Below are 15,517 nucleotides of genomic sequence, written 5' to 3' on the forward strand. Positions count from 1 at the left end.
CCCTGCTCTGGGCAGGGTTCTCAAACTTTGCACAGTTGGTCTCTGAGTAATTGGGATTCATATTCAGAAAAGTGGGTGGAGCCTACAAAAGTCAATCAAAACGCACCTATAGATTTTCAAGGGAAATATTTAATTGCTGCCATTCTTTAACTGTTAATGGCTCAAGCCTCAAACCTGGTACAGTTGGTCATTGGGTGACTGCCTGGAGTTCAAATTCAGAAAAGGGGGTGGAGCCACAAACAGCCAATCAGATTTGTTTCATTTCAAAGCAAATTATTGATGCCAAAGACCGCAAAGCTCGCAAACTTGGTCATTGAGTAATTGAGTAATAGTGTGTTCTGGTTAGAAAAAGTGGGCACAGCCAAAATCAACCAAATACATACCCAAGCAATTCCATGTCATAAGTGGGCGGAGACAAATACAAATTGTACTTGGAAAATGTAAACTGCAGCCATTCTTACACTGTTAATGGTGAGCTTCTCAGTCTTTACCCAGTTGGTCACTGGGTGACTGGGATTAATATTTAGAAAAATGGGTGGAGTTTACATTTTCCCAGTGAAATGTGTATTTGTCTCCACCCACTTTTTGTTTATGGGAATAAAAAGTATCCTGTATGTTATTCCAGGTAATGTACCATGTGTGTGCCAAATGTCATTAAAATCCGTTCAGATATTGTTGCGTGATTGCATAACAAACATCCACACTTTTGCATTTATAATATTAGTGAGATTGACGCTTTCACAGAGTAATTGTTTGGTTTAGCTGCTTAAGGGGATACTGAGACACTTTGAAGCGCCCTTTTACAAAACTATAGTTACTTAAAAATTCAACAAATACAAAGAAAAGTGCCCACATACTCGTAGAGGGTGAACTCCATATGGTTGTAAGACATGGATCAATGGTTGAGGATTGGATACCTAAAAAGAAAAGCATAAAGAAAAGCATAAGCATTACAGTTTACATGTTAATGTATCTTTTGATCCTTATTAGAGATGGCCCGAATAATTCGCCGGCGAGCAGTATTCTGCAGACATCGGCTGTTCGCATTTGCGACGAACAGCGAACATTTGGCGTGTTCGATTCACCCGCTATACATCATCATTGAGCTAAACGTTGATCCCTTACCTCACAGTCAGCAGACACATGACAGCCAATCAGCTAGCACCCCTTCCTGGACCTCCCACCCCCCTATCACAAAGCAGTTGCAGTGGCCATATTGGATTTATTCTCTGCTGGCTGCTGACTGTTACTGAGAGCAGGGACAGACTTGCTGCAGATAAGTAGGGAGAGCATTAGCTAGGCCTGTGCTCTTGTTCCTCACTTGCTGGGAAAGCAAACAGCCCTTTTAAAGGCTAGTACATCGGTCTCCTGTGTTTTTTTGTGTATGACACTGCACAGCCCTCTGACACCCAGAGCTGTGTGCACACTACTGCTGTTTCCTCATTAAGTTGCAGGCCCAGTACCACTCCAGTTCATTATTATTACACTAAATTCTGATAGTACTATTGAATTTCTCTGTGTGAGACATTCCTCAGCCCACTGACACCCAGAGCTGTGCATAATGTGATTTATGCCCTTTAGGGATTAAAACCCGACTTTGTGTTAACTCCGTAATTTGGTGGGACTTTTGGCATGAATCCCCCTCTGGCATGGCACAGTCCAGGTGTTAGGCCCCATTGAAACACATTTTCCATCACTTTTGTGGCCAGAAACAGTCTTTGGAGGTTTTAAAATTTTTTTATAACTTAACCACTTGAGGACCACAGTCTTTTCGCCCCTTAAGGAGTCGGACCAGAGCCTTTTTTTCCATTCAGACCACTGCAGCTTTCATGGTTTATTGCTCGGTCATACAACCTACCACCTAAATGAATTTTACCTCCTTTTCTTGTCACTAATACAGCTTTCTTTTGGTGCTATTTGATTGCTGCTGCAAGTTTTACTTTTTATTATATTCATCAAAAAAGACATGAATTGTGTCAAAAAAATGACTTTTTTAGCTTTCTGTGCTAACATTTTTCAAATAAAGTAAAATTTCTGTATACATGCAGCACGAAAAATGTGGACAAACATGTTTTTGATTAAAAAAAAAAACATTCAGTGTATATTTATTGGTTTGGGTAAAAGTTATAGCATTTACAAACTATGGTGCAAAAAGTGAATTTTCCCATTTGGAAGCATCTCTGACTTTTCTGAGCACCTGTCATGTTTCATGAGGGGCTAAAACTCCAGGATAGTATAGATCCCCCCCAAATGACCCCATTTTGGAAAGAAGACATCCCAAAGTATTCAGTGAGAGGCATGGTGAGTTCATAGAAGATTTTATTTTTTGTCACAAGTTAGCTGAAAATGACACAGTTGTGACAAAAAATAAAAAGTTTCCATTTCTTCTAACTTTCGACAAAAAAAAAATGAAATCTGCCACGGACTCGCTATGCTCCCCTCTGAATACCTTGAAGTGTCTACTTTCCAAAATGGGGTCATGTGTGGGGTGTGTTCACTGTCCTGGCATTTTGGGGAGTGCCTAATTGTAAGCACCCCTGTAAAGCCTAAAGATGCTCATTGGACTTTGGGCCCCTTAGCGCAGTTAGGCTGCAAAAAAGTGCCACACATGTGGTATTGCCGTACTCAGGAGAAGTAGTATAATGTGTTTTGGGGTGTATTTTTACACATACCCATGCTGGGTGGGAGAAATATCTCCGTAAATGACAATTTATTTATTTATTTATTTTTTTACACACAATTGTCTATTTACAGAGATATTTCTCCCAGTAAGCATGGGTATGTGTAAAAATACACCACAAAACACATTATACTACTTCTCTTGAGTACGGCGATACCACATGTGTGGCACTTTAGGGCCCCTAAAATGCCAGGGCAGTATAGGAACCCCACAAATGACCCCATTTTAGAAAGAAGACACCCCAAGGTATTCCGTTAGGAGTATGGTGAGTTCATAGAAGATTTTTTTTTGTCACAAGTTAGCGGAAATTGATTTTAATTGTTTTTTTTTCCACAAAGTGTCAATTTCTACTAACTTGTGACAAAAAAATAAAATCTTCTATAAACTCACCATACTCCTAACGGAATACCTTTGGGTGTCTTCTTTCTAAAATGGGGTCATTTGTGGGGTTCCTATACTGCCCTGGCATTTTAGGGGCCCTAAACCGTGAGGAGTAGTCTTGAAACCAAATGTCGCAAAATGACCTGTGAAATCCTAAAGGTACTCATTGGACTTTGGGCCCCTTAGCGCACTTAGGGTGCAAAAAAGTGCCACACATGTGGTACCGCCATACTCAGGAGAAGTAGTATAATGTGTTTTGTGGTGTATTTTTACACATACAGATGCTGGGTGGGAGAAATATCTCTGTAAATGACAATTGTTTGATTTTTTTTACACACAATTGTCCGTATACAGAGAGATTTCTCCCACCCAGCATGGGTATGTATAAAAATACACCCCAAAACACATTATACTACTTCTTCTGAGTACGGTGATACCACATGTGTGACACTTTTTTGCAACCTAGGTGCGCTAAGGGGCCTAAGGTCCTATTCACAGATCATTTTGAGGCATTTGGATTCTAGACTACTCCTCACGGTTTAGGGCCCCTAAAATGCCAGGGCAGTATAGGAACCCCACAAGTGACCCCATTTTAGAAAGAAGACACCCAAAGGTATTCCGTTAGGTGTATGGTGAGTTTATAGAAGATTTTATTTTTTGTCACAAGTTAGCGGAAAATGACACTTTGTGAAAAAAAACAACTAAAATCAATTTCCGCTAACTTGTGACAAAAAAAAATCTTCTATGAACTCACCATACTCCTAACGGAATACCTTGGGGTGTCTTCTTTCTAAAATGGGGTCATTTGTGGGGTTCCTATACTGCCCTGGCATTTTAGGGGCCCTAAACCGTGAGAAGTAGTCTTGAAACCAAATGTCGCAAAATGACCTGTGAAATCCTCATTGGACTTTGGGCCCCTTAGCGCAGTTAGGGTGCAAAAAAGTGCCACACATGTGGTATCGCCGTACTCAAGAGAAGTAGTATAATGTGTTTTGTGGTGTATTTTTACATATAACCATGCTGGGTGGGAGAAATATCTCTGTAAATGACACATTTTTGATTTTTTTTTTACACACAATTGTCCATTTACAGAGAGATTTCTCCCACCCAGCATGGGTATGTGTAAAAACACACCACAAAACACATTATACTACTTCTCCTGAGTACGGCGATACCACATGTGTGACATATTTTTGCAGCCTAGATGCGCTAAGGGGCCCAATGTCCTATTCACATTTTGAGGCATTTGTTTTCTAGACTACTCCTCACGGTTTAGGGTCCCTAAAATGCCAGGGCAGTATAGGAACCCCACAAGTGACCCCATTTTAGAACGAAGACACCCCAAGGTATTCTGTTAGGTGTATGGTGAGTTCATAGAAGATTTTATTTTTTGTCACAAGTTAGTGAAAAATGACACTTTGTGAAAAAAACAATAAAAAACAATTTCCGCTAACTTTTGACAAAAAAATAAAATCTTCTATGAACTCGTCATACACCTAACAGAATACCTTGGGGTGTCTTTTTTCTAAAATGGGGTCACTTGTGGGGTTCCTATACTGCCCTGGCATTTTACGGGCCCTAACCGTGAGTAGTCTGGAAACCAAATTTCTCAAAATGACTGTTCAGGGGTATAAGCATCTGCAAATTTTGATGACAGGTGGTTTATGAGGGGGCTAATTTTGTGGAACCGGTCATAAGCAGGGTGGCCTCTTAGATGACAGGTTGTATTGGGCCTGATCTGATGGATAGGAGTGCTAGGGGGGTGACAGGAGGTGATTGATGGGTGTCTCAGGGGGTGGTTAGAGGGGAAAATAGATGCAATCAATGCACTGGGGAGGTGATCGGAAGGGGGTCTGAGGGGGATCTGAGGGTTTGGCCGAGTGATTAGGAGCCCACACAGGGCAAATTAGGGCCTGATCTGATGGGTAGGTGTGCTAGGGGGTGACAGGTGGTGACAGGAGGTGATTGATGGGTGTCTCAAGGTGTGATTAGAGGAAGGAAATAGATGCAAGCAATGCACTGGTGAGGTGATCAGGGCTGGGGTCTGAGGGCGTTCTGAGGGTGTGGGCGGGTGATTGGGTGCCCTAGGGGCAGATTAGGGTCTAATCTGATGGGTAACAGTGACAGGTGGTGATAGGGGGTGATTGATGGGTGATTGATGGGTAATTAGTGGTTGTTTAGGGTAGAGAACAGATGTAAACACTGCACTTGGGAGGTGATCTGATGTCGGATCTGCGGGCGATCTATTGGTGTGGGTGGGTGATCAGATCGCCCGCAAGGGGCAGGTTAGGGGCTGATTGATGGGTGGCAGTGACAGGGGGTAATTGATGGGTGGCAGCGACAGTGGGTGATTGATGAGTGATTGATAGGTGATTGACAGGTGATCAGTGGGTTATTACAGGGAAGAACAGATGTAAATAATGCACTGGCGAATTGATAAGGGGGGGTCTGAGGGCAATCTGAGCGTGTGGGCGGGTGATTGGGTGCCCGCAAGGGGCAGATTAGGGTCTAATCTGATGGGTAACAGTGACAGGTGGTGATAGGGGGTGATTGATGGGTGATTGATGGGTAATAAGTGGGTGTTTAGGGTAGAGAACAGATGTAAACACTGCACTTGGGAGATGATCTGACGTCGGATCTGCGGGCGATCTATTGGTGTGGGTGGGGGATCAGATTGCCCGCAAGGGGCAGGTTAGGGGCTGATTGATGGGTGGCAGTGACAGGGGGTGATTGATGGGTGATTGACAGGTGATTGACAGGTGATCAGTGGGTTATTACAGGGGGGATAGAGGTATACAGTACACAGGGGCGGGGTCTGGGGGGGGTCTGGGTAGAATCTGAGGGGTGGGGGGGTGATCAGGAGGGAGCAGGGGGCAGTTTAGGGTTAAAAAAAAATAGCGTTGACAGATAGTGACAGGGAGTGATTGATGGGTGATTAGGGGGATGATTGGGTGTAAACATGGGTCTGGGAGGTGGGCAGGGGGGTCTGAGGGGTGCTGTGGGCGATCGGGGGCAGGGGGGGGGGAATCAGTGTGCTTGGGTACGACATAGGGTGGCTGCAGCCTGCCCTGGTGGTCCCTCGGACACCAGGGCAGGAGGCAGCCTGTATAATAGGGTTTGTATACATTACAAAGCCTATTATACACTTTACGTGCGGCGGGCCGGCAGGTTACAGCGCAAGGGGGGCGGAGCCAGTCGCCGGTGGCTGATCGCGTCACGAATGACGCAATCGCCGCATAACCACGCCCACCGCCGCCACTGCCGATGGGCGTATTGCGGTCGTTTGGGCCCAGCTTAAGGCGGTCGGCAATTGGTTAAGTTGTTTGCTTCCATCCAAATACACATTTTAAAAGCCGCCGACTTTAACGGTTAGTAGCACCTTAAATGCTAAAAACCTTGAATTTGAAGGAAATGTTAAGGAGATCATTGGGAATAAGAAGAAAAAACAATTTTTCAAAAAGACCTTATAGTTTTTGAGAAAATCGATTTTAAAGTTTTGAAGGAAAAAAGTATACTTTTAAATGCGGTAAATGTCACTTTTAGTAGCAAACCTAACGGTAGTGTAATTTTACATGTATCAAAGGAAAAAGCAATACATTTCCTGACGGGGTTTCCAGGGGGTCTATACGCAGCCGCAGCACTTTGGCCAGGGATTGCTATACAGCCGCAATATGGCTGTATGAAGATCCCTGCCATTTTTTCCTATTCTCCCAATTTTTTTTTTATGTTTAGAGTGTGGGAATTTTTTTTTTTAATTATGTGGCGCCCCCCCTCCTGAAACTTTTTAACCCCATGTCCCCCATGCAGGCTGGGGTAGCCAGAATGTGGAGCTCCGACCGATTGGGACTTCACACCCTGACTATACCAGCTGCAAAAGGTGCTATACAAGCTGTAAAAAGGTCCCTTAATGCCGATTTTTGTTCTGGGGTATCTGTTGGGGGCCCCCCCAGGTTTATTTTGCCCTGGGGCCCCATTGTTGCTTAAACCGGCCCTGATTATGAGATACTAGTAGACCTAAGCCCGTTTAAAAACGGGCTTTAGGTCTGTGTTTAAACCCCGCCTTTCTCTCCTCCCCTCCCCTTCCTTCCCTCTCAACCTCCTCGTGACTGCCGCCACCACCGCACAGTCACCGCACATGCGCGCGCCTGCCATGCACCAGCCGTGCGCCCGCCCTTTCTGGCCCCGTCCTCCCTTAAGCTCTCCTTGGTCTCTGCGTTCCTCCCTGCAAATGCGCAGTAGTGCAAAACACAGGACACACACACACAGGAAGTGCAGGGATGGGACGCACAGACAAAGGGGTTTTTATTTTAGAGGATGGCTACATGGAAATTTGTCAAACCAATTGAATCAATGTTATTCAATTGGCTAGTGCACACTTGAATGTGTTTTCCCCATGCAGATAAAAACAGACAGCAGCGAAACACTGCACACATTTTTTCTATCAATTACCCTGGAGCAGAACTGGATCAGCAGACTCTTCCAGCATCACTACAGTACACAGCACTTGGGGAGGGTTAGCGAGGTTGGGGGCTGGGTACTGTACACAAGAGCCTGCTGCACACTGGATAGGTACATCTACAAATCTTTGCAGACACAGTCATTAGAACAATTGGGCAGAGAGCAGAAAACTTTTTCTGTTTGTGCCCTTACTTGTCAGTTTCTCACAAAAGGGAAAATAAACTTCTGCCCCACAGGGCCCCCTGTAGCTTCCGCCCCTCTCCCCTGCAGCTGCATCCCTTGCAGGGTCTATTGTTACGTCCCTGCCTATGTGAACATGCAGCTAACATTAGTTTGTGAAAGCTAGGAGAGTAAAGGTCCGTACACACGCCGGACTTTAGGCAACGACGGGTCCGTCGTTGCCTCCCGCTGGGTGGGCGTGCCAGCGACAGTCCGGCGTGTGTACGCTCTGTCGTCAGACTGATACGGCTGTTCCTGAGCGATCCGCCCGGCGGATCGCTCAGGAACAGCCGTATCAGTCTGACGACAGAGCGTACACACGCCGGACTGTCGCTGGCACGCCCACCCAGCGGGAGGCAACGACGGACCCGTCGTTGCCTAAAGTCCGGCGTGTGTACGGACCTTAAGACAAACAACAGGTTTGGTCCTAGCTCTGTATCTGATAGCTCCACTCTATGCTATATGAATGTTAGAATTATTATCAAAGGTGCTGGACTGGCCAAGCATATCCCAAGCATGTCCTAACCCTAAACCCTAAACATCTTCAAATGGAAGTGGGAGGAGGGCAAGGTCTCTAATATTCACCAGCTTTGTGATATCATCATCATGGAGGGGTGGAAGAGGATTCCAGTGGCAACCTGTGAAGGTTTAGTGAACTGAATGCCTAGTTAAAGTGGAGCTGAACTCTTGCACAGGACAGAAGGAAAACAGAGATAAATGCACCCGGTATGCATTTAGAGAGTTTAGCCTGTCTAATACCCTCTCATCTGTGACTAATCACAAGTTGTAATTTGATCTCTCACCTGTGTCAGCTGACTGCCATGACAGAGAAGCTAATTGCTAAACACAGGATGTTAACAATATATCTGCTTCCATGAAAGCTGGAAGTAGGCAGCTTTATTGCAGGATTTGTATCAGGTGTAACAAATAAATGTTTTTTTCTTTAAAAGTTATTATGCTCTTGCTTATCTTTTAGAGAAGAGGGAAAGTTCTGAGTTCAGGTACACTTTAATGGGAACCTTAACTGAGAGGGATATGGATGTTTCCTTGTAAACAATACCCGTTGCCTGGCAGTCCTGCTGATCTCTTTGGCTGCAGTAATAGCTGAATCACGCCCCTGAAACAAGCATGCAGCTACTCCAGTCTGACTTCAGTCAGAGCACCTGATCTGCATGCTTGTTGAGGGGCTGTGGCTAAAAGTATTAGAGACACAGGATCAGCAGCAGAGTCAGGCAACTGGTATTATTTTAAAAGGAAAAATCCATATCCTTCTCACTTTAGGTTCCCTTTAACCACTTTCCCCCTGCCCGTAAGGATTTCTCCGTCCCTTTTTCCATCCTTTAACCCCCAGGGACGGAGAAATCCGTACTTTGCGCACTCCCGCCACTGCCCGCGCTCCCGCTCGTAAACACGCCGCCCGCCGCTAGTAAACACGCCGCCGCCCGCTCGCCCGGAGATCAATGAACCGGAAAAACCATTCCCGTTCGTTGATCTAAGCCCCGCAATGATCTGCTGCTCTCCGATGAGCAGCGCGATTATTGTGAAAAGATGCACACTTACCCAGCCTCCAAGTACTTCCTCCAAGCTTCCGGAAGGACGCTTGGAGGTCGCATTAAAACAAAAAGTTACTGTGGCCATCTTGTGGCCAAATAGTAAAACTACACCCTACAAATTTTTCACATACAAATAAATTACTTTTACACAAAAAATTAACTCATTACCTCCCACACTCCCAATTTATTTATTTTTTGTAATTAAAAAATTTTTTTAAAATGTACAATAAAAAAAAATACATAAATAGTTACCTTAGGGACTGAACTTTTTAAATATTTATGTCAGGAGGGTACAACACTGTTACTTTATAAACTATGGGCTTGTAATTAGGGATGGACGCAAAACTGAAAAAAATGCACCTTTATTTCCAAATAAAATATTTGGCGCCAAACATTGTGATAGGGACATAATTTAAACGGTTTTATAACTGGGACAAAAGGGCAAATACATTTCATGGGTTTTAATGACAGTAGCATGCATTATTTAAAAACTATAATGGCCGAAGACTGAACATTTTTTCCTATTTTCCTATTAAAACACATTTAGAATAAAATAATTCTTGGCATAATGTCCCACCTAAAGAAAGCCTAATTAGTGGCGGAAAAAACAAGATATAGTTCATTTCATTGCGATAAGTAATAATAAAGTTATAGACGGATGAGTGGAAGGAGCGCTGAAAGGTGAAAATTGCTCTGGTGGTCAGGGGGTAAAACCCCTCAGTGGTGAAGTGGTTAAGGCAGTGCTGAAGCACACAACATATTGACACAAGAATGTTGACATTCTTCTCATAGGGGTGTACTTACTTTTGTTGTCATTGGTTTAGACACTAATGGCTGTGTATTGAGTTATTTTGATGGGACAGCAAATGCACACTTTTATACAAACTGTACACTGACTGCTTTAAATTGTATTACAACATCATATCTTCAGTGGTGTCCAAAGCAAAGATAGAATAAAATATTTACAAAAAATGTGAGAGGTGTACTCACTTTTGTGAGATACTGTATATATAATTTCAAGGATGATGATGATTATTATTTCCATATAGTTGTATGTTTTAAATAGGGCCTTACCAGTTGTTGAGGTGGAAGGAGGATCATCTTGCCCATCAGTTGTAGTTGTAGATGTTGTCACACCTGCTGGGATTGCTGTAAATGAAACATGGACATATATTTTAGATTATATTGTACAGGTCATGGATGTATTAAAAACAATTATTTAATGATCGTTAGTGATGCTCGGACACCCCCAATCACAAATTCGAGTAAATCCGGCCACGGCAGATTCGAAATCCGGATACGTCGTGATAGTGATTCGGATTTGAATCGGAGCTCCGAATTCGACTCAGATTTTAGCCGTGATTACATATACAATGGGTTGCAAAAGTATTCGGCCCCCTTGAAGTTTTCCACATTTTGTCACATTACTGCCACAAACATGAATCAATGTTATTGGAATTCCACATGAAAGACCAACACAAAGTGGTGTACACATGAGAAGTGGAACAAAAATCATACATGATTCCAAACATTTTTTACAAATAAATAACTGAAAAATGGTGTGTGCGTAATTATTCGGCCCCCTTTGATCTGAGTGCAGTCAGTTGCCTATAGACATTGCCTGATGAGTGCTAATGACTAAGTAGAGTGCACCTGTATGTAATCTAATGTCAGTACAAATATAGCTGCTCTGTGAGGGCCTCAGAGGTTGTCTAAGAGAATATTGGGAGCAACAACACCGTGAAGTCCAAAGAACACACAAGACAGGTCAGGGATCAAGTTATTGAGAAATTTAAAGCAGGCTTAGGCTACAAAAAAGATTTCCAAAGCCTTGAACATCCCACGGAGCACTGTTCAAGCGATCATTCAGAAATGGAAGGAGTATGGCACAACTGTAAACCTACCAAGACAAGGCCATCCACCTGAACTCACAGGCCGAACAAGGAGAGCGCTGATCAGAAATGCAGTCAAGAGGCCCATGGTGACTCTGGACGAGCTGCAGAGATCTACAGCTCAGGTGGGAGACTCTGTCCATAGGACAACTATTAGTCATGCACTGTACAAAGTTGGCCTTTATGGAAGAGTGGCAAGAAGAAATGCATTGTTAACAGAAAGCATAAGAAGTCCCGTTTGCAGTTTGCCACAAGACATGTGGAGGACACAGCAACTGTGTGTAAGATGGTGCTCTGGTCAGATGAGACCAAAAATTGAACTTTTTGGCCAAAATGCAAAACGCTATGTGTGGCGGAAAACAAACACTGCACATCACTCTGAACACACCATCCCCACTGTCAAATATGGTGGTGGCAGCATCATGCTCAGGGGATGCATCTCTTAAGCAGGGACAGAGAAGCTGGTCAGAGTTGATGGGAAGATGGATGGAGCCAAATACAGGGCAAACTTGGAAGAAAACCTCTTAGAGACTGTAAAAGACTTGAGACTGGGGCGGGGGTTCACCTTCCAGCAGGACAATGACCCTAAACATAAAGCCAGGGCAACAATGGAATGGTTTAAAACAAAACATATCTATGTGTTAGAATGGCCCAGTCAAAGTCCAGATCTAAATCCAATCGAGAATCTTTGGCAAGATCTGAAAACTGCTGTTCACAAACGCTGTCCATCTAATCTGACTGAGTTGGAGCTGTTTTGCAAAGAAGAATGGGCAAGGATTTCAGTCTCTAGATGTGCAAAGCTGGTAGAGACATACCCTAAAAGACTGGCAACTGTAATTGCAGCAAAAGGTGGTTCTACAAAGTATTGACTCAGGGGGCTGAATAATTACGCACACCCCACTTTGCAGTTATTTATTTGTAAAAAATGTTTAGAATGATGTATGATTTTCGATCCACTTCTCACATGTACACCACTTTGTATTGGTCTTTCAGGTGGAATTCCAATAAAATTGATGCATGTTTGTGGCAGTAATATGACAAAATGTGGAAAACTTCAAGGGGGTCGAATACTTTTGCAACCCACTGTAGAATCCGTGATCACAGATTTGACTTTAACGTTAATAGCAAAGCCACCATACATGCTACAATCACCAAAATTACATGGATTATAAAGATGATTAGTGGCTACAACTTTTAAAAAAATCCAAAAGAACTGATAGTTTTTGAGAAAATCGATTTTAAAGTTTGAAATAAAAAAAGTATTTGTGATTAAAAACTGACTTTAGCGGTTAATAACAAAGCCCCCTTACATGCTATATATACCAAATTTGCCAGATATGTTTAGAACAGTGGGAACAAGAGAAAACATTTTTTTCAAAAAGACCTTATAGTTTTTGAGAAAATCGATTTTAAAGTTTCAAGGGACATTTCAAATGAGAAAAGTATACATGTAAATGTGGTAAATACATTAACTGTCATTTACCGTATTTAAATGTATACTATTTTCCTTTGAAACTTTAGAATTGATTTTTTTCAAAAACTATAAGGTCTTTTTGAAAAATGTCCCCTTGTTCCCACTGTTCTACTTAACGTATCTGTAACATTTCCTGAAAAGGCAGCTGCGGGGAGCCAGAGTGCCTCCGCAGCTGCTTCGGTTTCCTTGCCGGGCAATTCACCCGTTCCTCCGGCAAGTAGCACGCCGATGACGAGATTGTCGGTAGCTCATAGAGTTGCTGTATCGCACGGGCACGCACGGACAGGACCTTTATGCTGGGAGGAGGCGCGTCAGCTAACCTGCCGGTCGGCTGACGTCAGTGGAGACTCACGGCGCTACTGATTGGTTGAATGGAGTGGGCGTGGCCGTAGGGTCTCCTCTGCTTCTTAAGCCTTTGGGAGTCACTCGCAATCTGTCTGCTGTCATGAATACTTCGTGTTAGCGCTCAGACCTTAGACAGTATCCGGTGTGCTTTGATCTGGGAGGAAACCAGGGATTTCACACAAGACTAGGATTGTTATATATTGTATATTACTTGATATTCTGTCACTGTGTATGACTCTGGCTCACTTCTGACTTTGCTCATGCTTATCGATTCTGTACTTCTGCCCCTCTGATTCTGTTGCTGACTCTGCCTGATTATCTCTATTCTCTTGCCTGCCGATTTTGTACTGCACCTGCCTGTCTGTTGCCGAAAACCTAGTCTGTCTGACCACTCCACTCACCACCAGTGAGCCCTTGTCACTGGTGAGGTTCTAACTGATAGTACCCACCAGCTCCTCTGGTGAGGTCTTGTCAAACTGATCAGTTATCTAGTTGCACCAAGCACTATACACTTCAGTATACCTGTTTGCTATACTTGCATTATTGATGATCCTGCAGATCACCATATAATCAGGTATAGTGTCTGGATTATTGGTGATACTGCAGATCACACAATAACCAGGCATCTGTGTTGCTACACCAATCGTTACAGTATCCTGCAAATTTGGTGTTTATAGCATGTAAGGGGGCTTGGCTATATACAGGTAATCCGTGATCACGAGTTGGATTTGGACCACGATCACGAGTGCATTTGGAACTGAATCCGTGATCGAGAGCCGATCACGAATTCAGAATCCGACCTTGTGATCATTAAAAGCAGCTCGTGATCACGGGTTACCTGTGATCACGAGACCGCGGAGAGCAACACTAATTGTCTTAAGTAGTTCTTCAATTCCTCGCCTTCTTTGTCTTGCAGGATGGATTCCTCAAGAGATTAGAAAAGGGAATTCCTTTGCTAATACCCTATTGCCATGTGGACTACAAATATAGACCTGGAGAGGTGATACTTAAGGTGCCCATACACTTATCAATTTTACCAGCAGATTCAATCAGAGCAATCAAATCAGCAGGGAATCAATTTCCAAATTGATTTTCTTAAAATACATTTTCAATAGATTTTCACCTAAAACTGATTAAAGTATCGATTTAGGTCGAAGGCTTAAAGAGACACTGAAGCGAAAAAAAATATATGATATAGTGAATTGGTTGTGTACTATGAATAATTACTAGAAGATTAGCAGCAAAGAAAATATTCTCATATTTTTATTTTCAGGTATATAGTGTTTTTTCTAACATTGCATCACTCTATAATATGTGCAGATTACACAACACTCAGCATTCAAAATGAGTCTTTCAGTGCAGTCTGTGAAGTAATGAACTCTCCTCTAGCAGAGGAAAAGTAAACAGTTCAATTACAGTTGAGATAATAAAAGTCAGATAACAGCCCTCTCCACGACTAATGCTGGGAATACACGGTTCATTTTTGCCTTCGTTTAAACCTTCGTTTCGATTGTGCCTTTTGTCCTTTTCGATCCCGAAATAATCGATCATACGGTTAATATCACCACCCACGGTTTCGTTTTTTTTTTCGATTCTGATGGTTTCGTTTTTCCAATGATCGAAGGCTGCAAAGAAACGAAACGAAAATCCCTTTTTACAGGGACGGACTAGCATAAACGAATATATAATCGATCTGAACAGCCATCAAGCCTACCAATGGCTCGATTAGATGGATAAAGAGAGATAATATCAAACATGTTCGATCACTAGTCGTTCGTTTTTGGGGTCTATTAATCGAAACTATAATGAGATTATGACTATTTTCACATACGTTTTCAACACTCGATTCGTTTACCGAACGAATCGAAGGTTTAAACGAAGGCAAAAACGAACCGTGTATTCCCAGCATAAGTTAGTCAGAGAGCTTAATGGATTGTTTGCATAGAGATAACAACTGGAGTTTCTCAACTCTTCCTGTACTGGAAACAATTAGACTGATGTATCTGATCTTAATGTTGTTTTTCTTAGCTGTACTACACATACAAATCATAATATCATCATTTTTTTTTCGCTTCAGTGTCTCTTTAAGGGGCCCATACATCTAACGATTTTCCCGCCGATTTTCACAGTGAACGAATCGGCTGTGAAATCGCCGTGCACACCGCTGACAGAACGATCGATTTCTGTACAAAATCGATCATTCCCGTCGATTTCCAACAATCCATCCGTGCGGAATATTTTTCTCGATCGCCGGCGGGTCGGGAGTGCGTCGAATACAGCGGGTATACATTAACTGTTCCGCCCGGCGCGAGTCCCCTGGTCCCCGCTGTCTTCTTTCCGCGCTGGGTTCCGGACCGGCTGCAGCTACACAAAACTTCCTTTCCCGGCAGGAAGTTTAAACAGTAGAGCGCCCTTAGTGTTTAAACTTCCCCCGGCAGGAAGTTCAGTAGCTGCAGGAACGGTCTGGAGCCCGGAGCGTAGAAGAAGACAGCGGGGAATAGGTATTGTATGGGGG

The 15,517-nt window shown here is 43.3% G+C and overlaps 1 protein-coding gene across 1 annotated transcript in view; it reads right to left on the minus strand.

Moving 5' to 3' along the window:
* The window catches only part of LOC137562088 (serine-rich adhesin for platelets-like), a 61,298-nt gene that overhangs the window by 5,988 nt on the left and 39,793 nt on the right, over positions 1-15,517 (minus strand). Inside the window, exons 7-8 of the mRNA XM_068273425.1 lie at positions 10,366-10,440; positions 858-917 (exon numbers count right to left, since the gene is read on the minus strand). Coding sequence (XP_068129526.1) covers positions 858-917; positions 10,366-10,440 — 135 coding nt within the window. The remainder of the gene's footprint in view (positions 1-857; positions 918-10,365; positions 10,441-15,517) is intronic.

Source organism: Hyperolius riggenbachi, chromosome 3 (genome assembly GCF_040937935.1).
Source record: "Hyperolius riggenbachi isolate aHypRig1 chromosome 3, aHypRig1.pri, whole genome shotgun sequence".
Taxonomy (NCBI): Eukaryota; Metazoa; Chordata; class Amphibia; order Anura; family Hyperoliidae; genus Hyperolius; species Hyperolius riggenbachi.